The sequence below is a fragment of the Neomonachus schauinslandi genome, chromosome 6 (assembly GCF_002201575.2).
Source record: "Neomonachus schauinslandi chromosome 6, ASM220157v2, whole genome shotgun sequence".
NCBI classification, from domain to species: Eukaryota; Metazoa; Chordata; class Mammalia; order Carnivora; family Phocidae; genus Neomonachus; species Neomonachus schauinslandi.
Window position 1 is genome coordinate 104,897,421 of NC_058408.1, and position 26,696 is coordinate 104,924,116.

Consider the following 26,696-nt stretch of genomic DNA (forward strand, 5'->3'; position numbering starts at 1 on the left):
AGAAAGAAAGAAAGAAAGAAAGAAAGAAAGAAAGAAAGAAAGAAAGAATGAATGAATAAAGGTAGCTGATTGTTTGCCCTGAGTGGCAATGTGGCTAAGAAAGGGGAAGGACAGAAATGGAGGAAGCCATTTTGTTTCCACTTCCTTTGGCCATTTTCTCCCCCACCTGATGCTCCTACAGATAATAATAATGATAACAATAACAGGGAACATTTATAGAGCACGGACTATAGGCCAGGTGCTATTCTAAGCACTTTATAAGTATTAATGAATTTGATTCTCAAACAACCCATTGAAGGAGTAATGATTATCTCTGTTTTACAGATAAGGAAACTGAAGCACAGGGAGGTTACATGACCTGCCCATGGTCATGCAGAGCCAGGATTCAAGTCCACACAGCCTAGTCCCAAAGCTCAAGGTCCTAAAGAAATCTCTAATAAAGAGATGATGAAACAGTGATGAGTCTGAGTAGACTGTCGAGAAGATCAAGTGGATTACTTCACGAATTAAAGCTAGATTCTGAAAATAAAGGTAAAGATAATGAGTGAGATGGGGCCAGGGAGCAAGGGTGGGAGTGGGGTCTCTGGTCTGCAGTCCTGGAGACACATTTCCCACCCAGAGGGAGCAAAGTATCTAAGTTTTGCCAGCTGAGTTTTGCCAAGTGGCACTTCTTCGCAAGCATCATGCTCTTCCCCACCCATCTCTGCCTCTCTCATGCCCACCTGGCAAACCCCCACCTTATCGCACACCTGCACCTGAGCAGCTGAGCTCAGGAAAGGAAACACAACCGTGCTGACTGATCTCACTTCAAATCCATGGCCATAGATTCCAGAGGACTTTTCACACCCCTCAGGCCTACTGCATATCCCCTCCTTCCATCTACCCTCTCTGCTCTCCTCCCCACTTCCTCTCCTGTTCACCCCACCCCTTCATCAAGTGGCCCTCAGCTGGTGAACTTGAAACATGCATCACCAAGAAGACCCGATCCATACCCCAGAAAGCCGGTCTTTAGGGTGTCTTTGTCCTCTGGTTTCCTGTTGTGTCCAGCCAATCAGAGGAGCCAGCAGGAGACTGGAGGATGGGAAGGGAGAGTTCCTCCCTGCTGGGTCATGAATTGGTGGTGGCCCCCTCTGCACACTACAGAGCACCCAGCTCCTGCCAGGCAGCCTTTCCTACACTACAACCTCTCTCTCCAGGTTCTGATAGCTCTCCTTCCCCTTGACGCTGTAGATTCAGGGCTGAGAATGGCTCCCCTCTGTTTCTAGGTCTGAGGTGCTTTGCCAACCCTTGTTGGTTTTCCTTAACTCTCTGCCCACAACTTTATATGGTCCCTTCATAAAACCCTCCTCTCTTTTCTCATTTAGGTGTGTCATCTGTTTCTGGCCAAGACCCTTCCTGATACAGCTCCCAAACTGACACCTCCAGCCCCCATCTTTCCCCCGACTCCAGAATCTTAGATCTGCCTTTATGACTACTCTATGTGCATGTTTTGTACATATCTCCTACTTAACATAGCCAAACAGAATTCTTAATTTCCTACACCCCAAACTTGCTCTTCTTCCAGCTTTCCCCATCTCAGTAAGGTGGGAAGCCAACAACCACCCAATTACATAAGCTCCAAATCTAGGCTCCATTCTTGATTCCTCTCTTTTCCCCCTCACTTCTTATATGCAGTCCACCAGCGGGCCCTATAGACTCTCTAGTAAAATATATTCTGAATCAGTCTTCTTTGTCTGCACCTCCACTCACCAGCCTAGCCCACGTTATTCTCCCTCGCCTACACTATGCAGTCTCTCTGTCTCTGGGCCCCTTCTCCTGTGGCACTACATCTCATTCTTTATAATGGACGGGAAAGACCTTTCAATAATGTAAATCAGACTATATCACCCCCAGCTTAAAACCATCAATGACTCCATTTTATAACAACCCACTCCTGTATCAAGTCCTATGAGAGCCAGCCCTGCCTTTCTCTCTTACCTCATGTCCCCACACTACTCCATCAGACACTTTCCTTCCCTTGGCTCCCTGCACACAACACTGTCCCCACCTGTCTCCTCTTCCCTTCCAATCTTTGTATGACAGACTCTTTCCCATCACCTCCATCTGTGCTCAAATGTGGCTCCTTCAGAACAGCCCTCACACACAATCTAAATCAGTGCCCCAGTTGCATTAATTCTTTGATTAATGTACCATAAATAAACAAAACTGCAATTCTCTCCTCCCTAGAACATGAGCCCCTGAGAGCAAGGACTTCGTTGTTCACCACTGCTTCCCTGGCACCTGGTACGGAGTGTTCTCTAAAGTGAGTGACCTGCAGACATTTGATGGATGAATGAGTGTGAGAATGCTGCCCAGTAATGTTAGATCTGCCAAGTTTTTCAAGAGAAACCAGGAATAGGGATTTTTAGATAAAAGTTGATGATGTCTTCCTCTTGGCAACTCATTTATTTGTTAAAATTGTGAATCAAATAAATCCTGTCTGCAAGCCAAACTGAGTCAATGGGGTACCATTTTGTGATTCCTACATCAAAGACTATGGGCCAAGGTCATTTGAAAAGGAAAATATTTAGTGGCAAGGAATAGGGGACAAGTGATCAAAAGTTCATCCCGAAGTGACCTTTCTGAGACTGGAATGGATGGTTTCACTCCTCTTTTCCTCTGCATCTGAAAGTTTCTGTGAGCTAAAATCCATTAGCTTCTTTGGTTGCTTGTTTGTAGGAGAGGGTACAAACTCAATCCTGGATCATCATGATCAACTTTTCCATTTTTACAAAACTTGTTTAGTTTCATTCAAATCACCAAGGCCCTTTCTGTGGTTTTCTGCAGTCTTCATCTATTTGAAATCCCCTAACTGACAGCAGTTGCTCAGACACATCACACACTATGGAAAATTACAGGCTTGTGTTGTAGCTGATTTGTGTCAGCATGTATTTGTGAATACCATAAAGCACTGAAATGAGACATATTGCACTCCCTAATACAGGAGGTAATTTGTTTTTTGGACCGCCTGGTATTTGCAACATTCATTAGTGAGAGATGCAATAGGAAATAGAATTACACAAATGGGAGCTCCGTGTTATATTTGCTATCTGGGAGGTACACGTGATCTACGGCACCGCTGTGCTCCCCAGCACGCCCCCCCTCCCCCACCCCCATACATGGTGTTGAGATGCTGCTTGTGTGTCTCGCAGTCTGGATGTGAGCATAACCTTCTATTCCAGGGGACCTGGGTGGGGGGGCTTCAGTCCCATTCACCCCCACTTTCTGCTGAGGTGAACCCAGTTCTCAAGATACTCCCGAAGAACAGGCAGGATCCATGAACTGGATTAGAAGGTTTTCCTGTCCCCATCTGAATAATGGCAGTTCTTTCCCAATTTCTAGAAGTAAACTTAAGCCATTAGCTCAGTTGAAAGAATTTTTCTTTTTTGTTGTTTTTTTGTTTTTGTTTTTCTATGTTTTTTTTTTTTTTTTGCTTCTCCACCAACTTTTTTCCCCCCTAAAAGCTTTTATAACTAGTATGGCTAGTTTGCAAGAGTGGATGAAGAGGAAAAAAGTAATAGGCATCAGCTGTCAAATATCCTAGTTCTGTGCTCAGCTCATCAGGCTCACCTCTTGGCAAAGAATTAAGAAGGTAAGCTCTGGCACTGGACTTCCTGGTTTTCGATCCTGGCTTTACTACTCCTTAGCAGTGGGGCTTTGGGCAAGTTAGTTCACCAATCTGCACCTCAGTCTTTTCATGTGGAAAATGAAAACAGTAAGGCTACCTATCTCACAAGGTTGTTGAGAGGATGGCGTGAGTTCATGGTACCTGGTACTTAGAGCAGGGCTGGCACCTATTAAACTCTACATAAGAATTTGCTAGTATTATTTAATTTCGTAGAAAGTGTGGGTTTGGGAAAAAGGAAAGACCATTTCCAATCCGGGCTGTGCCACTTGCTTATGTGCTAACCTTAGACAAATCATTTATCTCAAACTTACAGATGAGGAAACCAAAGCCCCAAGGGTTTTAGAAGACTCACCTTATGAGGTTATTCTGAGGACTGGCAATAACGAACACAGAACCCTTAGCACACGCCTGGCCTTGAGTGGGAACTCATTACATGAAAACAATAGGCTTCCAAAAATAATTATAGACCTTTCACAATTAATCATTTATTTGAAATATTCTAAGTAACACCATTGTTAAAGTCGGACTGCTGGAGCCGCATTTTCTGCTAATAAGTTTTTCAGAGTTCATAGGATAGACTCAATATAACAATATTCCATGGTGTTCTCCAAAGAGCCCTATGATTCCTAGGCTGCTTAAACAGGTTTAAGGATACTAATAAAAGTGTCGTAAAACATTGAGGTCAATGAAATCCTGGGCTGTACCTACAGAGGCTTAAGAATTGAATCTGACAACTTCAACTACTTACCTAGAAGGCCACAAATAGAAATATAGCTAACTGAATATTTCATCTGAAATTAATCCAAACCTTTTGAGATTCCATTTGGCACTTAGATTAGAAAGCTGATAATACTCGAGTAAATCTGCCTGGATATTAGGTCAAAAGTACTAGACAAGGAACCAGTTGTCCTGTGTTATGTTGTTCTCAGTCATCAAGAATCAGGTTGACCCTGAACAATTGCTTCAGTTCTCTGGGACTCAGTTTCCTCCCTTGGAAAATGAAGGAGCAGTTAACTAGGCCCTCCTAGTTCTAAAATATTGTTACTCTAATTCAAAGATGTGGAATCAACTATGTGAAGAGGAGTTCATGGAAGCATTTGAAAGAATAGTCTCTTTTTCCCAAGACTTGGCACCATTGATACCCATGGACATGTTAAGAACTTTTGGGGTTAGGGCCCTATACATATGGAAAGCATGCCCATTATGGTGGATCAAGATGTCTATGGCTGGGCCAGAAAGGAAGGCAGATAAATATGAACTCTTACCTTTTAACCTCTTTGGCATCACTTGCGATGAAAAATCCTAAAGTACCTTCTTGGATCTTAAGATGGTTTCCAGGATTAATTAATATACTGCTCAGTGAACAAAAACAAACAAAGAAGACACATTTGTGAGGTCATGTTCTGAATAAAACCTTGAAGGCTACACTGTACTGTTAATTTTATAGGGGGCCCACTAGTCTAATGCTTTTCCCAAAGGTGTTGTGTAGAGCTTGATGTCCACAGTCCCAGACATTTAAGTGGATAAGGCCATCATAAAGCTCTGCTGCTCAGTTCCCAGGTTGGCATACTCCTAGTTGCAGGAATCAAAGCACATCTAGGTTTCAGGGTTGGGGGTATATAATGGGGTAGCCATCATGGGCTTCTGATATGATATGTAGCCCTTTGGAAACTTCTGTTAAGGGTCAACATTGAATGTGATTGGTCTAATAAAGCTACTGCTATAACAATTTTCTGTTAGATGACAGAGCATTAATGGGACCCCTATATGCATCCAGAAACATACACATATACATGTATTACTGCAGGGAATGGTACATGACAACTGTAACCAATGCAGAAGCAAACATTACATCTGCACGACATTGGTAAAGACATGTAAGTGGACTCCGCGTGCAGCCTATGTAGAACAAATTGGATCTACCCAAACAGTGAAAAAGAAAAATGCCAGCAGTTGGAAATGATTCCAGTCTGCTTTTACCAAAATGCATGGGAGTGTTTGAATGAAGTGTGTGTCTGGTACCTCCTGACTGGGGCAAACTGTAACTATAAAACAAACACAAATCATCCCTAAAAACAAACAAACAAAAACCTTCCCCTTGCAGGGAAGTATGGACCTAAATATACACTGTCCTATTTCAAAGTGTTGTAAGTAGATTAGCTGACCAAGTTGTGCTTGGACTGACAAAAGAGATACATGTATCCTAATCTAATAAATGGGTGAAACAAACAAGTTTCATTTTCTGCAGATCAAGAACAGAATGCAGGAATGTATGATAAAGAGACTGAAAGGCTTTGGGCTTAATGGACAGGGAATTTGGGTACTGTGAATGCAGGAATAGATACAACAAAGGTATTCTCTGATCTGAAAAGCCGACTTCAAGGTAATAGATGTTTGGAATCAGGCTAAAGGAAGTCCTCAACTGTCTAAGACAATCAAAATGGAGGATGGTAATTAACATGTAATTTTTTACTGCTGGCAAAACCGCTCCGGCAAAGTGCTGTGGCCAACAGAGTCATGCGTCTGCAGCAATACAGGAAGGACCCAGGTGAGCTTTTGCTCTGCCAGGAGGACTCAGAGTGGAGCATTATGGCAAAATAATTGTTTGTGGTCTCAAGAACATCCACTATTACCCATAACGAGACCTGACAGAAGGAAACCGATCCTGTGTCATCACTGTTATTAACACTAAATAATAGGCAGGGACCATGATGATTGGTCTGTTCTGCCCTAGAACCACAGGCTACAATGAGATTCTTCACAAATCAGGAAGCAGCAGACCACACTAATAGCAACAGCTTGCAATGAGCAGTGGCACTGGACAGGCACCTCCTAATTACCCCCCTGCCAATTCTTTACGTTGGTTTAACAGCCCTCTGACTTCTCACCATCACGAGGGGAAAGGGTCAGAGCTTAGACAGCTTAGATGGACTCCTTTTTCAAAGCCAATTAAATGTGATGTCGTAAAAGGGCAGAATGCTGGATTTTGCACACTTTCTTACCCCCTTTGCTGTAAGGCGTACTTGTATGCCCTGGCTCTGTGATCAGAAATTCCACCCAAATTCCAGCATCACCATTTAGTAGCTGTCTGGCTTTTGGGCAAATTACTAAATCTCCCTCAAACTCAATATCCTCAACTACAATGAGGATGATAATCATAGTCTTTCTTCAGAGGATTAAGCAAGATGATGCACTGAAGGCTCAATGCATATTGGTTACTGTTACTCTTATTATTTATTACTGCAAGAAAAAAAAAGCCAAAAGTGTATTTCATTTTCAATGGAATTACCAGATTTTCTTTTTTTTTTTTTATTCTTATGTTAATCCCCATACATTACATCATTAGTTTTAGATGAAGTGTTCCATGATTCATTGTTTGTGCATAACACCCAGTGCTCCATGCAGAACGTGCCCTCCTCAGTACCCACCACCAGGCTAACCCATCCTCCCACCCCCCTCCCCTCTAGAACCCTGTTTGTTTTTCAGAGTCCATCGTCTCTCATGGTTCGTCTACCCCTCCGATTTCCCCCGCTTCATGGAATTACCAGATTTTCTTTAGCTGGCCCCATGGAATGGAACACAGGGCTCCTTATCAAAATATCCTGTTCAAAATGAGATGAAGTTACAGGGTAAAGAACTGTACATTCCAGAATAGTGTACAAGGACATACATGAAAAATTCTGGGTATGTATGGTGTCTAAAGAAGCTAATTTCTGAAAGCTGGGAAAATCTACATTTTGATATGTATTTATATAAGAGCGTAAAAAAAGCTTCTGAGTGAAAAAAATCCTATCATGATTTCAACGATGCAACTCAAAAGGGGAAATTTGACACTCATCAATGTCTTGGTGACATATATGTGCAAAACAAGCCTTGCACAGAATCCTTTTTTACATTATATGCTTCATTAATTGCACTCCAGTGATCAAGCCCACTGTGTCACGGGAGGACGACAGTGATAGCAAGCTTCCTATCAATGAGAAGTTTCTTTTCATTTCCTCTGTTCTTTATCAACAGTGAACAAGAATTGGCTTACAATGAGAATTGGGATTGTCATCCCAGAGACTGCAGGTTGAGATCATTTATTACAGCCTGCAAGCCTGCTTTAGTCAAGGTAGTGTGGTGGCGAGGAAAGATCTGGGGCACTGATGGAAGGCAGATTTGTGTTCAAATCTGGTTAAGCGCTGGTTAAGCGAGCAGGTGTATGTGTCAGGCCTAGGAGTTCAGACCCTGGCCTGAGGCAAGTGGATGCCACTCAGCCTCATTCTCCTCCTCTGTGAAATGGAGTGAATAATCTCTAGCTTACAGGGTTACTAAGAGAATTAAAGTACGTGCCATGTGCTAAGTGACTGCCACATAGTAGGTCCTTAATGCATGCTCACTATTAATAGTAAGCATGGTTATTAAAACAACTAAATGAGAAGCAAACAATCTCTCACGTGGTCTCAGCTCCCCATTTTGTCCTTGGTGCTAATAAATTACCAGGAGGCCCCCTATTGGCATTTGAAAGACCTTTTTACTGACTGCAGTATCCAAAACATTACATCCCTCTGTAACATCTGGAGATGGGCTAATTTGGACTGGCTTTTTCCTACAGAGTGGAGTGTCTATCTGTTCCTCAAACCTTATGCACTTCCAAGACATCACTGCCCATGTGATTCCAGGGTGCCTTCTGGTTCTCTTTTGGAGAGGGCTTAAGGAGGGGTAGGAAGCTTTAAATCATCTCTTTACATGATGTGTGAGGCTGTAGGCTCACATTAGCAGCTATCCAGATCAGGGGAAGGCAGCCTTTTGGGTGGGAATTGAAAGAACCAGCCCAGATCTTGAGAATAATGAAGGAAAGAAATCTAGATACATAAGAATCTTCACTGTGCTGGATGCCACTCATATATTTAAGGGTTTGGTTAGAGAAACATATGCCCCTGATTCCAGAGCCCACTGCCTATAATACTCCCTATGTCAGGGTACAAGGTTTCAAAGACTCTTTGAGGAAATGTGTTACTCTCTCCAATACTGTAGACATTAAGTCTTCTATACACACGCCAAATCTAGAAAATTTAAATAAAACGTTAATCCTCCTCTTTTTGAAAATATAAAAGACATACGGATCCTAGACAGAAGTAATTTTTTTCCCAGCAAAGTGCCTACTACCCTCAGAATGGGTTATTGACCTCCTACTGGGAATATGTAAATGTTTCCAAAGGTCTTTGCTCTCTTGAAAGAATATCCAACATTAAGTTTGTTTTGCTCTTATGACTGCCAGAAGTCTCCCTCCCTGGGCATCATGTTAAATCAGTCCTTGGTTCCAATTTTGCCTAATTCACTAGCTTACCAGAGAGATAAACTTCAAGATGTGTCATGTGAAGAATCAAGAGAATCTCTAAGAAAAAGTCCATATATCAATTAGCAGAATTCCAATAGAGACATCTTGGCAAAGATGGACTTTCCCTCATCTCAAGGAACATATAAATTATCCTCTTTCTTCTATGACCTTGCTAATTTCAACAGAAAACATTCAGTGGCAGCTGGAGGCAAAGGGCTTATGTAGCTCCTTCCCGGAGGATTCTTGCTCTCTCTTTTTCTTTGGCTCTCAGACTACTTTTTTATCTAGACTGATTCTTTGGCTTTTTGCCCACTATAAGTAAACAAATACATATTTTCTGTGGGGAACGCATAGTTGAAAAAGAGGAATGAAAAGCATGATCGTATTTTATTTATTTTTGTAAATAAGTTTCTCATAGTAGCCAGCTTAGAGCCCTGTTTGCAATAGGCACTTTTCAACTACTTGTGGAATGAATGAAAAATATAAATCACTGGTCTCAGCTCCAAAAGTGTTCCTTTCCCTCTCCAGTAAGGAGAAAGGTAGTCACAACTGTTCTTTCGAAAACTGAGTAGCAATTCTTACCAGTCAGGACTACTAAAGGAGCCACCACACCTTTTCTAGGGGGTTGGCAAGTGAGCTAACAATCTCCCAGATGCACTAAGTACAAAAATGTACATATACAAATACATAAACAGCTAGCCACTTGCGGAGTAGGAGCAACTGATTTCAATATTGAAAGCACCACTCACTTAGAGTTGAAATAGGTTTCCAAACTAAAACACCAGAACATAGAACTGGCTAGCAGGGCTCAGTTCAATAGAGAAATGTCCCTGTCATGTTCCTCCGGGAGGGGAGGTCCAGGCCTCAAGCTACAATGCATTTCATTGTGTACGTCTTGCTGAACTTTAGTCAAGTTGGAGATTTGGGGCTTGACGGGGCAAAATGATTTATTCCTTTTCTCAACCACTTATGCGTAACAACTAGGAAACATCTACTTATTCCTTCTTCAATCATCATAAACTTTACTTGTTTGCTGTTTTTGGAGACAACCAATGATGAATAGTTCAACTGAACCATATTTTTTAAAGGAATCCTTTATCCATTATGGGTAGATATGATGGGTGTGTATTTCTCCTCCCCCCGCCTCAATTTTTGGTAGGTGTAATGTACCATTCCCCGAACAATTACAAAATTATCAGTCACATGAGAATAGAGTTTTTACTTGATAACATGATAATTATATCTGTGTCTAGCAAGCTAATGGGACTTCATTAACTAGAGCAAGGGAATAAGAACCACCTAAGATTTCAGTTCACGCCGTGCCCAGATGAATCACGCCACTGGGTAGTGGCCTCTTTGACCACCCATGGTCATATATGATTGCTATTGGGTGGGACTTTGAGCCAATTGTCTCCCCTCTCAGGAGCACAACTGCCCTGCGGTTTATGGGCTGTGTGAGGGCACAGCCTACAGAAACCCCAAATCTCAAATCTAATTGCCTTTCTGGAACTTTTCAATTTTTTCTAGGCTTTCAAATATATGCTGCTGGAGTCCCACACAACTAGACACACACACTTTTACTTAGAGAATATATGTAGGAGACACAGTGTGTATTCCATGCTTCAATATACTTGAACCCAGTTCACTCACGCAGAGACAGCATAGTAAAGATTGCTCCCAGTTGGTCAGACTCAAATGCCTGCCACTGCGGCCCGCCAATGACATGGGCAAGGAATTGTTTTGCCTGAACCCATCACAATGAATTTAGAACTGGCATTTAAAAATATATTTGACACATAAAGAAAACAGTAGCCATAGGGGATGGGGAAGAGATGGCTCATTTGGGAAGGACAATGGCGGCTATTTGGCTCTGGGAGCAAGCCATGTCACTTTGTGGTACACTTTATGACAAATCATGCTACATCACAACATGCCTCCATCACAAGATAAAAGGACTCAAAGGCCAAAAGCCAACAGCAGAGGTGCAACCACTGTGGACCTTTGAAGATGCAAAGTGTTGCAGTAACTTCTCGCAGTTGGATCATATCAATAATACCAAACTGACAGGAAGCCACCTCTATTGTCACACATCTAGTCCAAAAATCACAGAAGAAATCGGACTTTGGAAAGAGTTCCAGACAAATACCCTCACCACACACACACACACACACACACACACACACACACAATTACAAACACGAACATGTGACAGTGATTCCAACCACGGAGAGAAACAACTCTTGAGAAGATGAACACAAAGGCATCTCAATAGTATGTTTTCAACAGTATTGTTTTAGAGAACACATTATTGAAAAACTACACTGGAAATATTAACCGAAAAAGTTAAAAGAAAATGCTGTCGATGAGGATTTGGTCATGCTTCATGCAACAGAAATCAGAGCAAAACAGGGTGATGTCACATGGTGAAAGCGGAGAAACTTCACATTAAGAAATGTGCCCAAACACAGTAGGGAAAAAATAAAGCCATGAGTTCATCTCAATAAACAGTACTCATTCACTAAACCAAATGTGATAATTGGGCGATTTGGTAGCAGTGTTCTAAGTCTGTACAGAGTACTGCCCGAGAAATAAAATATGCAAAATGTTATCATCAAAATAAGTGTAAGGAAAAAAACAGTTGAGTGTTAGTTGAGCTTGGTCTCTGTTTTGTGGATAAAAGGACACAAATCCTGCTCTATAAACGGGAAACCGGACATGGGGAGGAGGAAGTCACTGGGAATGTGGATGTGGTATGCAGACAGATGGCACCACAGAGCCTGGTGGACACCGAGACACATCAGGACAGGACAGAAACAGACACCAGGGGCTGGTTCCCATCATCGGTGCCATGACTGAACACAGGGATTGTACCTGTTGGGTTTTTAGGTCTCCTGCAAAGAAGTTAGTGCATCATCCAAAAGAATCAACCAACTGAACAAGAAAAACAATATGCTACTTTCAATTTCTCTGTGCTCTAGTTGGAGAGGGGTTTAACTATAAATAAATAAATACATATATATATATATATATATATATATATATAGACAAGGGAATGAGATTATATGTATGTGTATACATATATATAATCTCTATCTTCCTGAATTCTTGGCAAATGGTTAGTCCTGTGGTTAGCAGTGAAGATAGCGGGTGGGGGTTGGGAGGAAGGTTAACGAAGAGCGCATACCGCTTTCGGCTTCTGCAAAACGACAAGAAAAGAATTTAAAATCAAACAATTTGATAATAAATTGACTGACACCAGAAGGAAAGAAGGAACAAAACCTTTGTTTCAAATTATTTGAAGGATGCATGTGAAAACAAGGTTTTTCAGCAGAGCATGGAAAAACAGCGTCATGGGGTAAAACAACAGAGGAGGTAGTTCAACACAGGCCGGGGGCAAGGGGTTGGGAAAGGAGAGGCTGGGTTCTCCGAATCCTAACACCCAGCCACTTAGAAAATGGGAGAGGGAAGGAAATGGGAAATTCTTTAATGAAGGGGAAAAAAAATCAAAATTCTTATCTTGGGAAGGGTCAAAAACTCAATTCTTTTTTAGTATGGATATTGTGTTTGAGAAGTTTGGTGTTTTCTTAGAGGCATGATCCACATTCCCTCCAACACACCTTTTTCCACAAGAACCAATGTGCTTCCACACTGAGACCAAGCCACATGAGGGGATTAAAGTTGGTAACGGCACACAGAAAGCCAAAAACAAAGCCAAACAAGTCCTTTCCGCTCTTTTCTGAAAGGAAAAAAAAAATCTAAAAATCTACAAATATGGCTTTGTTGAAAACATCTCAGATTTGTGAGTTAATTGGAGGGTCCATCAAAGAAAAGACTTTGTCTTCAGGGAAGGCTCTTAGTTATTTTTCTTAGAATAGTGACAGCAGATTCACACTGAACCATTAACAGGCTTTTTCTCTCCCTCCCTGTGACCAAAAGGGGGCAGGTGGGAGATGACTGGTCAAGGTTCAGGGGGCAGACTCCTGCCATGAAATTATACCAGGGTGGTCAAGAGGCGCTATGTGGCATTAGCGCCATCCACACCATGACACTTTCTGAAAGACGCACAAAAGGGATAAAGAGAGAAGACTGAATTACACAGATTTACTGATGTGGCAACATGAAGAATACCATTGGCAAAAACCCAGGATACATGTTGCCCCCTCCACAGGCAAAGGTGACTACTGGCCACCACATGGGAAAGCAGTAATCCCAGAAACCCCCACTTTCTCTGTTGAACAGCAAAGAGCCAGGACTCCGGCTCCTATTTTTTTGCACATAATATTCTTCACTTTGCCAACACAAAAAAGAAAACCTTATCTATACATAATTATTAACTGCTACGGCCATGTTTTACACGTGGCCACCAAATCTACCATTTTTATTTCCTCTTGGTTGATTTGGATTTTCCAAATAGCTTAGCCTTTGATCAGATTGACTCTGTGAGCAATCTGATCTGGTGGTTAAGGTAACAGAGAACATTGGATTGACTTGCTCACAATCCAGTGTCTTCTCGGTTTGGTTTGGTTTGGTTCGGTTTTCGTTTGGTTTTGTTTGTCAGAGACGCAGACTGTATGTTTGGAAGTCTGGCTTCATTGAGTTATTCATCCAGATAATGAAAACTCCTTAGATGGTGATAGCAGGCACCTTCTAGTCTTGCCCTGCACTCAACATATTAAGGCACATGTTGGAGAGGATCTGTACCCCACACTATGCCATTGGAAGACTTATTTACTATAGCTAGGAACAAACCCGGATGTCATCTTAGAGGACAAAAGCCCACGTAGTTCTCAATGAGCTCTTTCTTCCAAACCCATTGATAAATATTGGGGAGCAAAAAAATCGTCTTTATTTTATCTGTAATGCATACAGTCCTGCATCAGCAAACTCCCCTGTTAATGGGATGCTTCCTTCTTCCAGTGTGAACTCATATATTGACTGGGCTGTTTTCTATTTCAACCAGACCCAGGGCCCTCATCAGCCTGATCTGTACATAATTAAGTGCAAAATAAATAAATAAAGAGGGCTCCTGCCTCTGAGCCCTGCTCTCCTGGCTAATTTACATGAAGCTGATATTCTGCCACCTGGATTTCGGTTGCACCGGGAAAAGCACATATGGTACACAATAGGCTGCTTGTAATATGGCTATCAAGAGAGCTGGTGTGTCCCATCACAGCCCTGCCCCATCCCTGCTGTGAAGGAGGCCAGAATCCACCTGCTTCGTGCTCACGACAGTAAACAGGGGTTTGAGGACAGGGCTTGTCCCTGGTTTTGTGCAGAGAGGGTGAAAAGTGTAAGTTGGCCCAATCAGGTGGAGATCTGGATGTCTCATCACTGTCCTCTGGAGAAACACTTTCTGAATGCCCAGTGGGGCTTGGGATGGCAGGTGGGTCTGCAATAGAAGTGGCGGTTGGGCATGCCCTGAGATGTGCCCAAGGGTCAGAGATGTGTCACATCAGGGGTCCAAGCACATCAATAATGTGTAAGAAAGAAGCAGGTGGACCGAGCACTCCGAAAGCACTCTCACCATCTCATAAATGTCAGCCGGCCGCTGGGCTGTGGCGAACTTACCGGCTCTCTCGGTTGGCGGACTTGTACTCAATGGCTATCATTAGGAGCTTGAGCTTCACAAAACACAGCCTGCAATGAGATGGAGAAACCTCCCTGTCAGTGCTTCTGAACGGCCAGAGCCACATAACAAACATGATTACGACCTCTCCACCGCCTGATGCACTCATTATCCCGGGGACCCTCACTCCACAGTCACTGTGCCAAAGGGAGGGGGTGGGAGCGACACCTCCCCATCTTCCCCATTAAACCTGATTTCTTGCAAGTGATAAGGCGCTGAATGTTCAAAGTGCAAATTGCACTCAGGTCTGGATGTCTAGACACAGACCCCAAGCAGGGATTTGTGCCTGGGGATTTATGCTGGGCCAGATTCATTAGTTACTCAGTCGGGTAGTAAAATGTTAACTGCAGAGGGAGGGAGGTATTTGGAGCAGCTGGACCTGTTATTTGGATTCCATCTCGGTCTTTTGTACAAATGGCTCATATTGTTGTTCCGAGCAGACCCCTGTGTGCTCGGAAAGATGGTAATAATCCTTAGCCTCCGTGTAACTGCCCAGCACATAACTGTGGGCACCGTCACTTCTGGCCCCATCCGAGCTGCCTCACTTCATCTGTCCGGTATTCTCATCAGCAGCCCAGCCTGCTCTGAGGCTGGCTTGCTCCTGACTCCATGCCTTCATGGAGGCAATTCCTACCCCAAATGCCTTCTCTTCTCCCGACCCTCCCTCCCAAGCCCCCGCCAAATCCAGCCTTCTGTGCAGCTCTGCTACAGCCCGCCCCCCGCTTCTGGTTTTCTGTTCCCAGAACTCCTCCAGCGCCCTTGTCTGCCACAACCTCCTTCAGCTCTTCCCCAACTGCAAACTGGCTGTGGTTGCTCCCCATTGCAGTCTGTGCCTGAACGTCATCTCTTCAACCAGTGTGGCTTCTTTAAGAGTTTGGGACTTATGTGGAATCCCCATAGGGCTGCACAGGGAACCACAGACAAAGAAGCTCAAAAAATGTGTGATTTCCACTTACTGGGGTTCTAAGACAATAATAAAAGGTCCAGTGAGGTATTCATGCATACAGATGTTCAAGGTAGTAATATTTATACAGAGAAAAAAAAAGGCAACCTTTTAAACGTCCAATAACAAAGCAATGGTTAAGTAAAGGATGGTATAATATAGTTTTAGCATTCAAAATGACTTTTTGAAGAATATTCAAGGTATAAGATTAACAAATAATATGAAGATACAAACATGTAAATAATGATACAATTAGGTGAAAACATATTATTTATATACTCATAGAAATAAAAGCACACGCACAAAAGAATTACATTACATATGATAAGTTTCTATAATGAGCATATGTTTTAAGGACTTTTTGGATGATGAAACACTGGCTGACTGACAGGTTGAGAAGTGACCTGGTCATTGAGCTGTAGCTCCGTAAGGGGGAGGATACACTGGGTCACAAGGTGAGGTCATTCCTGGTACTCTCATTTAATCCCCACAATATCCCTGAGACGGAGAGTGGGCCCCAGGTATTCTGACTTCTACAGCTATCTCTATATTACAGGTGACGAACCTGAGGCTCAGAAAGCCCATGTAACTTGCCCAGGGTCTCCAGCTAGTATCTGGCAGGACATACATCTTTAACTCCAGGGAAGCCTATTTTGTACTGGGAGAGATAGATAATAAGCAAATACAGAAGTGAATAAATAATAAATTTCCAGATGAGGAAAAGCACTATGCAGAAAACAAAACAACCTAAGAGGACACAGAGTAACTGGGAAGACCCATAAATATGGAAAACACACTGATGTTTGCCAGAGGGGAGAGGATAGGGTGATGCGCAACATTGGTGAAGGGCAGTGGGAGGTCCAGGCTTCTAGCTATGGACTGAATGAGGCTGGGGATGAACACAGCATAGGGAGTATACTCAATGGTATTGTCACAGCAGTGTGTGATGACAGATGGAAGCTCCACCTGTGGTGAACATAGTATAACATACGGAATCGTCCAATCATTATGTTGTGCACCTAAAACTAATGTAGCATTGTGTGTCAACTATATTCCAATAAAAAACAAACAAACAAACAAACAAAAAACCAACCAAACAAAACAGAGTAACCGGGAAGGGGTGTTATCTGCAATGGTCCAGGAGGACCATTCTGAGAAAGTAAAGCTAGAGCACAGGAGGTGAGGAGAAGAGGCAGGCAATGAAAGAACCTGGCGAAAAATCTTTCCAGGGAGTGGAAGCAACAAATGCAAGGGTCCCGAGGCAGGGAGGAACTCGGGGTGTCTGAAGATCAGCAACAAGGGCAACTAGACTGCAGCCGAGTGAGCGAAGTCACAAGTGACAGTGATTAGGGCAGGGAGCTGGGCAGGAACAAGTTTGTGAAGACTGCTGGCTACAGCAACAAGTCTGCCAGTCTGCGATTTATTCTAAGTGAAATGGGAGGCCTTTAGCTGGTTGCAAATAGAAAAGCGATGGGGTTGGTGAAGGCCTCATACTCTCCAGTGGAAATAAGACCAATTGCTCACGCCTGCATGTGAGGTCATGGTCTCCTGTATTGCTTTCAACAGACAGTGAGATTTCAAAGGACCACTTCATCTAGGTGTATTTGGGCTCTCCTGGTGATTTGCAGGTTTGCCGATTCCTGCCAGCCGATTCTAATGACCTGGGCTTTGTGCTGATTATGCAGTTTGCTGAAACACCAACCCAAGTATCCAACTACAGCTGGAAAAATGCTCTTCTTAATTTATGTTCCATAAAGCACTGTTAACACGCACCCTTTATGGGGCTGTTACTCCTGGAGCTTAAATTGTTTAAAATATCAGATGGCTTATGCAATATTTGTTGAACCAAATTACCAGATTAGGTAACCACTTTCTAATGTAAATAGCAACTAAATGCCAAAATCTCAAGGAGAAGGCCGATCTTAATTTAGCACAGATCATGAAGAGGCCGATATGCTGATATCCCATGAGTGATTGGCCACTCTGATTTGGGACTCTGTGGTTCATGGGATCATGGATCTTAATTGCTTTTAATGACCTGATCCTGTTGGTAGAAGCAAAGAAGTAGTCCATAGTAATGGTGAATTATGTCTTCCTAGGTACTACGATGCCATTTACCAACTTGATACAAAAAGATAGCAGCTTTCTAATGCAGGAAAGTCAATAAAATCTATGCAGCCTCGTGCACATTCCTTAGCTAGCACGGTGGACCAGGAGATCTGAGTCCTCTTTCATAACTTCCAAATCCATATCTAAGATGATTCTATACTGCTTCATAAAAGCCTCTTTTTAAGACACTCTTTGACCCAAAGCTAGCCTTTACTCACTGGCCAAAGTGGAGAGGAGAAGGACAGAGTGATGTCCACAAAGCAATTATATGCAAACAGCGCCACAACCATGGATTATCAGATGCAGGCCCTTCAAGACTTGCTGGGGCTGTACTTCTCATAGAGATGACAAACTCAGGTCCAAAGAGGGGCAACTTGCTCCAGATCAAATGGCCTTTGGGAAGAAAGGCCAAAAGCGAAAATCAAATCTCAGTGCGGTGTGTTGCACAAATACTTCTTAGAAGAACAAAGGAAATGAGAGGGTGTGTCCAGAAGCCCAGCATGGAGCCTTGGTCAGTACAGCATTTTTAAAAACCCAGAATTTGATACTAACAGGTGATTTCATATAAAAACTAGCCTCTCAGCCTTCCTTGATAAATCATAAATGGCCACACTGGAGCCATATTCTGTTTGGCTTAGAGGGACTGGAGCTTTGAAGCACTGACCCTTCTGGATGGGACATGTGCTCTCCAAATGCTACAGTCCCCAGCACTCCCCAGGTAGCCTATCTCTTCAGCCTTCTCTCTTTGTGGCTCGCCCCAAAAAGGCATCTAAGTTTTTAACCTCTGCCATAACAAGTACCTTCTGCAGGTCCACAAAACACAGATCTTGCACTATGTCCCCTCCTTTTAAAAATCACAGTTTTCGGGGCGCAGTTGTTAAGTGGCTGCCTTCGGCTCAGGTCATCATCCCGGGGTCCTGGGATCGAGCCCCGCATCGGGCTCCCTGCTCCGCGGGAAGCCTGCTTCTCCCTCTCCTGCTCCCCCTGCTTGTGTTCCCTCTCTCGCTGTCTCTCTGTCAAATAAATAAATAAAATTTTTAAAAACATAAATAAATTTTTAAAAATTAAAAATAAAATCCCCGTTTTCTGTCAGATCCTGCCACAGAGAGTTAGCCAATGTCCAGGGAGCTTGGCTTAAGGCTGCAGCAGAGGTAGCAGGAGATAAGAACAGACCAAGGCCAGTGAATAGGGGCGCCGGTGTGTGGTGTGATAATCACTTGTTTACTCGTCTCTCTGCCCTCTAGTTGAGCTTCTTCGTGGCAAGACGCATGCTTTGTCTCCCTGGCATTCTGCAAAGTGCAAAGGGTAAGCATTCAATACATGCTGATTAAATAAACGTATGAATGAATGGAGGGCAGAATCTCATGACTTGCTGGAAGCACACATTAAGAGATAAAGTAGTCAACTAGGAAAGTCTAAGCAGAGAAGGCTTGGGAGTTGAGCATCAAATCATGAAACAAGATGCCTCTTAACTTGTTCATGAGAAGCAGAGAAATTGGAAAAGAAGGATGTCGAAAGAAATAATAGCGGTGATACACTTTGGGAATCTAATGTTTGCCTCGAATCAATATGCCAAAATGCAAATACAATTCTAAGATCCAGACAGCAGTTTGTCTTTCTTTGGGACTCTCCACAGCTCCTGTTATAAGGGGTTCACTCCCCAGAACCTGTCTTCAAACTACTCAGAACTGATGTCCTGAGATGAAATATTTATTTGTATCATCAACACCATTGTTTTTGGTAAAGCAAAATGGGCTTTGCTCATACAGCTCTTAGAGTCCTTCTTAGGGCTTTACTCAGTGTCTCCACATATATAGGACTGGGGCGGGATAAGAAAGGAGCTTAGGGTGAGGGAGGGTGTAAGAAAGAACCAAGAAAGCCTTTGCAACGTGATAAACAGCAGCGATTTAATTCTTGGTTTCTAAAATAAAATGTCCCAATATGTCCAAAGCAGGAAGTCGTTGCTGGTTGTGAAAATAATTACAGGGGAACAGAAATGACTTTTTTCCAGAAAAAAATGCCACTTGTCACAAAAAGGTCTTAAACCAGCAATCTGCAATAAAACTGTTGTAATAACAAGTTAGATTGCTTTCTTGATAATTACAAAGAAAAGGTCTACCAAATTTGACAATGACATTATATAATGCTTTTTTTTTTTTTTTTTTACTGCTAGCATCATCTGTTAACTACAGTAGTTTCAACCCAGATGTTCCTGAACAAAGACTCTTAAGAATTAGAGTCCAGTTGTTTCTACCTACCCAGAGGGACATAAATTGTTCTTGCCATTAAATCAGCCCCCTTGACTAGTAAGATTGCTTGCTGATGTGAATTAAGCAGAGAAACCCTTCGTAGAGCCTGCACCATCGAATGTGCTCAAGGAGGGTATGCGAAGATGTGGTTTAGGACTGTTGAAGATGGGTCACCCAGGAGTGAGGGGGTGAGGAGAGAAGAGGTACCCACATGGTGCCCTCCAAACTCAGCTCCCCTCCCCAAAGTGCGGGCCCCTCTTCAGTTATCTAGAGGGACCCTGGAGATGTCAGGCTGATGCACGTAATCAGAAATAGATGCAGATGTAAATTCCGTGCATTGGGAAACCAAATCTTTAGGATCTAGGGGCTAGAATGAAAAAGATTCACATTTAGGAGTTTTGATTTAAAATGATAGGCTCTTGAAATGGAAACATCTAGTTAAAGGAAATTTGAAACAGCAGGATTTATAAGACTCAGGAGCAAGAAAAAAGGAAGTGATTTAAAATGCTCATGGAGATGTTGTTCAGATTTCATTTCCCAGTAGCTTTGATAGAGATGGAGCGGGGGGGAAGGCTTCAGCAACCTCCCCCAAACACACACACACACTCACAATATCTCCACTAGCACACCTAAGACACTTGAATTTGGAAATAATTACATTCTTTGATACAGACAATTAGCATTTGCCTAAAATATGAATAAATGCATTTTAGGAAGCTTTGCTATTATTAGTAGTCAGAAACAAAATGTAAACCGTGTGTTTGTTATGCGTACCTAACATCAAGTGAAGCTCCTAGCATCCCATTTCCAACTGAACTGCCTCCCTGATCCTCCTGCAGAGAATTCTAGATGTGGCTGCCTCTACAGCCTTTGGTTAAAAGTTTAAACAGACTTTAGGGTCATTTGTTCATTCACTAAGATGTAGGAAGATTACTGGTCATCTCTGGGTCCCTGTAGTAGAAGTAATCATAAATGTTGTATTCCCATCTGTGTTCATATACGTTGTCTTAATTACAATAACTCCCCTCAAGTAATTGGAAGAATAGGGCCAGTTTTTTGAGAAAAAAATACTTTTTAAAGATGAGACTTGAGCCCCTCCACAGATACTCATAAAATGCTCATTTCTGTAGCCTGGCTAGATGAATCCATCACGCAACAATCAGGTTTGCCAGCTTCTCTCGTCTCCATGGCTCAGATTCAGAAGTCCTTCCCTAAAAATCTAATGATTTCGTAGAACTCAAGTTAAACTAGCTGTAGTTTGCATTGTACAGGAGACCCGGCTTTCTCTAGGCAGTCTTAGATTTTCCTCAAGTGGCTTCACTGGAAAGATCTGTCCATGCAAAACAACACAGCATGAGAGCATGATTTTCTTCTTGTTTAGGGGCCCTGAATGCAGGTGGATGGGGGTACAGAGAATCCCCCTCCAACCCCCCAGACTGTCTCAAACCAGCCCAGAAGCATCCATGCCCGCACCACCTGGCTGAGGGCAGAGCTCCTGAAAGCGAAGATCTGACCAGAGTTCCCCAAGTTCCCCAGGCATTAAATACTCTACATGGAATCTGAATTTTAACTGCTTCTTCAGCTGCAGGGGGAGAGAGAGAGACAAGCTGTATTTTAAATACATGTTTTGTCCTAATCCCCTCTGAGCTGTAAAACCTGATACAATTAAGCTTTTGTATTTTGCAAGTGATGAATGACTAACACCCTCCATGTGAGATTCAGGCCCTGGTACATGGTATTCTTGCAGCAACCCAACCTCAGAACCTGTGGTTTCCTCCAGCTCCTCCTTCCCTACCTCTCTCCTCTCCCCTCTGTGCTCACTTTCTTATCTGGAGGCAGGGGTGTGCAACCTCACGTTTACTAGTTCTTATGATAAAAACACTATCGCTGTTTCCCCCGGAAAACGTCACAAGTCAAAAGAAATCTGATTTATCTCCTCCCATCTAAAGGAGAAATCAGCTTTCTCTCCTTGGAAAATCTCAGAGACCTGGGTGTGGAGAGAGTGTCCTGTGACTCCCAGTCTCCTGATTGCCTACCAATGAGAATATCTTCTTCCTTTTTTATCCCCTCTCTGAATCCAATCTCCTTACAAGGCACAGCTCAAGTGTCATCTCTTCCAGGAAGCCTCTCCTGGTCACCCCCAGCCTACCGGGAGCTCTCTGTCCCCCTGTAAGTCTCTGCCTCTGTCCTCTAGTATGTGCACCCCTCAAACACTTATCCATCAAGCACTTATGCATGCTTAATTCTCCCTGAGGATGGGCATTATTTTCCTTAGCCAGACTGCAAACTGTCTGAAGGTAGCCACCGTAGGGAAACAGAGTTCTTTATTTGTCATTATAAGTATTGCTATTAATCTTTTAATGTGCATATACTTTATTAGATCTAATTGCAGATTTCTCTAGAGATGGCGCCGTGCCCGGTACAATGGCACAAATATCCTAAGTTCGTTACATATCTAGTTGATTGGCTGGTGACTGACTGACTGACTGACTGACGGCAGGACTTTTCTGAAGGGTAAGAATAAATAGAACCTGGAAATGCCACAATGTGTCCCTTTCTTTCTTGTTGCTTACATTGTATTCCATAGGACAGGAATGATAGTGGGAAGAGGAGAGGTGGGAGAAGGGAAAAGGATATTAGCTAGTATTGAGAGATAAGTAATATTTCTATTTATCAAGTGCAAAGTCAGGCAGCTGGTCACTATCAAAGGAAGGAGGTATGCAGAAATCAAATATCTTGTCCCAAATGACACATCCACCAAGTGGCTGAAATGGGGATTTGAGTCTGGGTCTTTGCAATTCCACAGGTCACACCCAGTGACATTACGCCGCATCCTACTATGGGAACCGTGCAAAAACAAGACCCTTTAGTGGCAAACATGGCCTCATACCCCAGCTCCTCGCTTCCTGCAGGCTTGGCGTTGGCCCCTTGCACCCTCCACAATCACTTGCTTCCCTGGGGAAGGTGGAGAGTGAGAGGGAAAGTGAGCAGGTGGTTTTCTGGTGTTGAGAAACCTTCTCTTTCAGATCCCAAAGCTCCTCTGCCTTGATCATACTGTCACACAAACCCAGGGGCAAGCCAGCTATGCCAAATGAAGGGGAGATGCTCAGAAGTTGCTGGCTCTTAAAAGGAACACCTAAGGGCATCCTGGGGAAGGTCCAGGACATACCCACCTTGGTTGCCAACAAGGTCAAGCGGTGTCTGCGTTCTGACTTGTACTGGTCTTCCCCTGGGCTTCTCGGCACTTAGCGCTGATCTGCTTGCTCCAGCATCAGCATTACAGGGCTCAGTACCCCAATGCCTTCTTCCTGTACTGACTTGGATTAGGCATGGGAAGGGGGCAGAGCAGTCAGTGGTCTGCCTGGTGTGGTGATGTGTATACTCATCCTATCTCCCCAGACATTGTAGAATACCCCCACGTGTAGCAGGAATGATGGCAAGCTTGTGACATGTGGCCCACATCTAATTCTATAATTTGGCTAAAATCAGAGAGAAACATTCCAGTGACTGAGCCCACAGTGAGGGATGAGGGGAGTTTACTCCAGCCTGTGGTGTGGAGGGATGAGGTAAGCGGTGGCAGTGGCGGGAGGTGGGGGGGGGGGGGGGGTCCCAGTCATCAGATTTTGTATCAGAATCACCTGTCTTGTTTATAAAAAGTACAAATTGGGGGGCAGCTTCCCCAGATATTGAAATATACAGCTGGAGCCTAGGAATCTCTCTATTTAGTAAACTCCCCAGGAGAGTCTTTTTTTTTTTTGAAGATTTTATTTATTTATTTGACAGAGAGCAGGAGAGCATGAGCAGGGCAGAGAGGCAGAGGGAGAGGGAGAAGCAGACTCCCACTGAGCAGAGAGCCCAATGCGGGGCTTGATCCCAGGACCCCAGGATCATGACCTGAGGTGAAGGCAGTCGCTTAACCAGCTGAGCCACCCAGGCGCCCCTCCCCAGGAGATTCTTAATTAGCCAGCTTTCATCTAGCAACTACCCCAAGGTGCTCTCAATTACACAGGCCCAGCATCATAACCCTGGCTCTGTCACTTGGGTGCTAGGTGGCTTTGGAGGGGCACCAATATCCTCTGAGTCTCAGTGTCCCTGTCAGGATAAGCCAGGGACAGTGCTATTAATATAAACCACAAGATCATAGTGAAGATAAAATGAGAAAATGTAAATGAACTATTTAGAAATAATACTGCATTTTGTCTATATGAGTTACTGGTTTTGGAACAAAGCTGCATCTTCTGCTGATACACACAGTGAAACCAAAAGGCTAGTGCAGAGAAGTCCAAGGATAGAGCTGGTGTGGGTCCCACCTGGACAGGAGAGAGCATCCTTCCACTTGAAATCTGTAAAAAGCTTGCCTTGTGGGGGCCTTCTGTCCCTCCTGCTTCTCCTTCTTCCCCATTCTGTTCTCAGGGGAAATGACTTCAAATTTCATCCATGGATCCTGCTCCCTTATCTTTTCATAAAATGGCTCTCCTTGGGCCCCTGGGTGGCTCAGTTGGTTAAGCATCGGACTCTTGGTTTCAGCTCAGGTCATGATCTCAGTGTGGTGAGATCAAGCTCCTCGCTGGGCATGGAGCTGCTTAAGACTCTCTCTCTCCCTGTCTCTCTGCCCCTCCTCACCCTGCTGGCTTTCTCTCTCTCTCTCTAAAATAAATAGATAAATGAAATCTTTAAAAAAAGGGGGGGGGCTCTCCCAGCTTCTGAGAAAACTCCAGGCTCTCCTGTGCAGTGATCCCACCCTGCAAGGGGGCACTCTGCCAGCCCAGGGGAAGAGCAAATTCATTTCTTTTCATGCTTTAAGATGTTATTGGCTGCATATTGTTTTAATGTGGTGCATAATTACAGGAACTGCTCTGAAAATCTGTATATTTTATCTGTGCTTTATTGTACCCAGAATATTCCCCAATTCTTTTTTTCTTCTACATGAACCAGCTTAAAATATATTTTGGCATCCTTTTTGTCATCTTGAAATTGAATAGCCAATTCTTACTGTAATGAAAATACTTATGCGTCAGCCCAGTGATATACAACACTACACTCTAATTACGGCTGTGCTTTAATTAACCTGAATTGAAGAGTGTTATCATTAAACTGCTGGTAACTTTGAGTTATGGCTTTTCTTTAATTTAAAGTAGAAAACACAGATAATTAAGCCTCCAGATAATCAAATGCTTGAGGAGAGCTTCAATGTTTTGGGATGTTCCTAAATCTCATTAAATGTCCTTTCTTTATTGATTATTCCTACCTCTGCTGTATCATTGTGCTGAACGAATAATAGTACTAAGTTGAACACATTCTCATTCACATCAGAAGTTTGGTTTTTTTGTATTCCAGAAGCCGTGCTGAACAAATATTAAATTCTCAGACAACAAGTTGTGTCTGAAAGAGTCTCTCTTCCTTGCAACATGTTCTAAACATGAAAATCAATCAAGGGAAATATTTACAGCAGCAAGGAGTGTCCAGTTCTTGAGCTGGTTCCGAAGGGCAGTGAAGTTTCACACCACCCAGTGAGTCAGAACTGGCAAATTCACGTGTCTGTGGGGCCCGGCCTGGGATATCAGTGCAAATCTGGCCTGGTTTAAGACATCAGAGCGGGGAGAACCCACATTAAACCCTTCCTTCTAACAAAATGGAGCCAGTTAGCATCCGGTGAAAATGCAAGTCCTGTGTCGGTTCATCAGATATTCAAGAGATGCCAGACATCTAGTTTTTATGTGAAATACCACTATTTTGAAATATTGGCAACTTACTTTTAAGACATTAAATACCGCATGGGCCAAATCTGTGAATCAAATGTACCTTGCGGGTATCCCAGTTACAGCTTCTAGGGGGAGTGGTTCTAACCTTCCAGGTTAACACTCTTAAAATGAACTGACTTGGTTCCCAGGAGCAGAATAAGAGAAGCAGTGCGAATGCAGGCTTCTGAGGAAGCGCTCATGGTAGATATAAACACCGGTCAAGCCAGGAAAAATCAACAGCAAAGGAGCGCATCTTCACACTCTCCCCTGTTAATGCCCCCAGCACCACAGGACCCTCTGGGCATTGGCGGCTTTGCAGTGTGCTCAGACCACCCCTACATCATATAGGAGGACTCAACTGTTTTGTTTTATTCTTTAATAGAACCAGCTTCTATTAAAAGTCCTCCTGGGCTTTCTATCTCAGGCAGGTCAAACTCCAAGGTAGAGAAAATCCCCTGGGACAGCTTCAATGTTCCAGGACCCAATGCTTCTGAATGGTTAACTTCTTTCTGTGGCAGAAAGAGAAATAGCTCTCAAAGAAAAGAGCACATGGGAGTTACAATAGGGCATCCATTTTCAGAAAATAACTCCTTCCAAATCAATTACCTATTCACTTTTCCAGTCCATTTAGCGTTTAAACTTTCGCTTAGAGACAGGGTGAGAAATTTCAGTAAACAGCCAGACTATTTTGGATTGCTTAGGGTCTGGGCCCAGAGACAGACAGAGGACACCTGCTGTGTTCACTGACAGGAGTCTCCAGGTAAACACCAAACTCCCAGGCACTCCGTCGCCTCTCCGCTGTGCGCAGAACAGAAAGCTCTAAGACAGAGGAGCCCAAGGGCCCCCAGGACTATTGTCTTCAGACCTCACTTTCCAGAAGGCGGGTTTTGTTTGTAGGCACCCAGACAGCTCAAGGGAACAGCTTTTCTTCCTCAGCCCAATGCGTTCCCAGATTCCCCTATTTCTTCTCAGTCTTTATCAGTGAGACTGAGGTTATCAAGTCTTTTGCTAAAGCATCAGTGGATCAGTCTTGATGTT

The 26,696-nt window shown here is 43.4% G+C and overlaps 1 protein-coding gene across 16 annotated transcripts in view; it reads right to left on the reverse strand.

The window, feature by feature from the left end:
• The window catches only part of KCNMA1 (potassium calcium-activated channel subfamily M alpha 1), a 728,164-nt gene that overhangs the window by 131,590 nt on the left and 569,878 nt on the right, over positions 1 to 26,696 (reverse strand). For 11 of the 16 annotated variants that reach the window (XM_021699676.1, XM_021699680.1, XM_021699666.1 and 8 more), the window contains 2 exons: positions 14,559 to 14,627; positions 4,933 to 5,019 (listed from right to left, as the gene is read on the reverse strand). In XM_021699676.1, the coding sequence (XP_021555351.1) occupies positions 4,933 to 5,019; positions 14,559 to 14,627 (156 nt within the window). Of the gene's footprint in view, positions 1 to 4,932; positions 5,020 to 12,174; positions 12,187 to 14,558; positions 14,628 to 26,696 lie in introns of all 16 variants that reach the window. The other 5 variants (XM_021699672.1, XM_021699675.1, XM_021699682.1 and 2 more) reach the window with 1 other exon arrangement.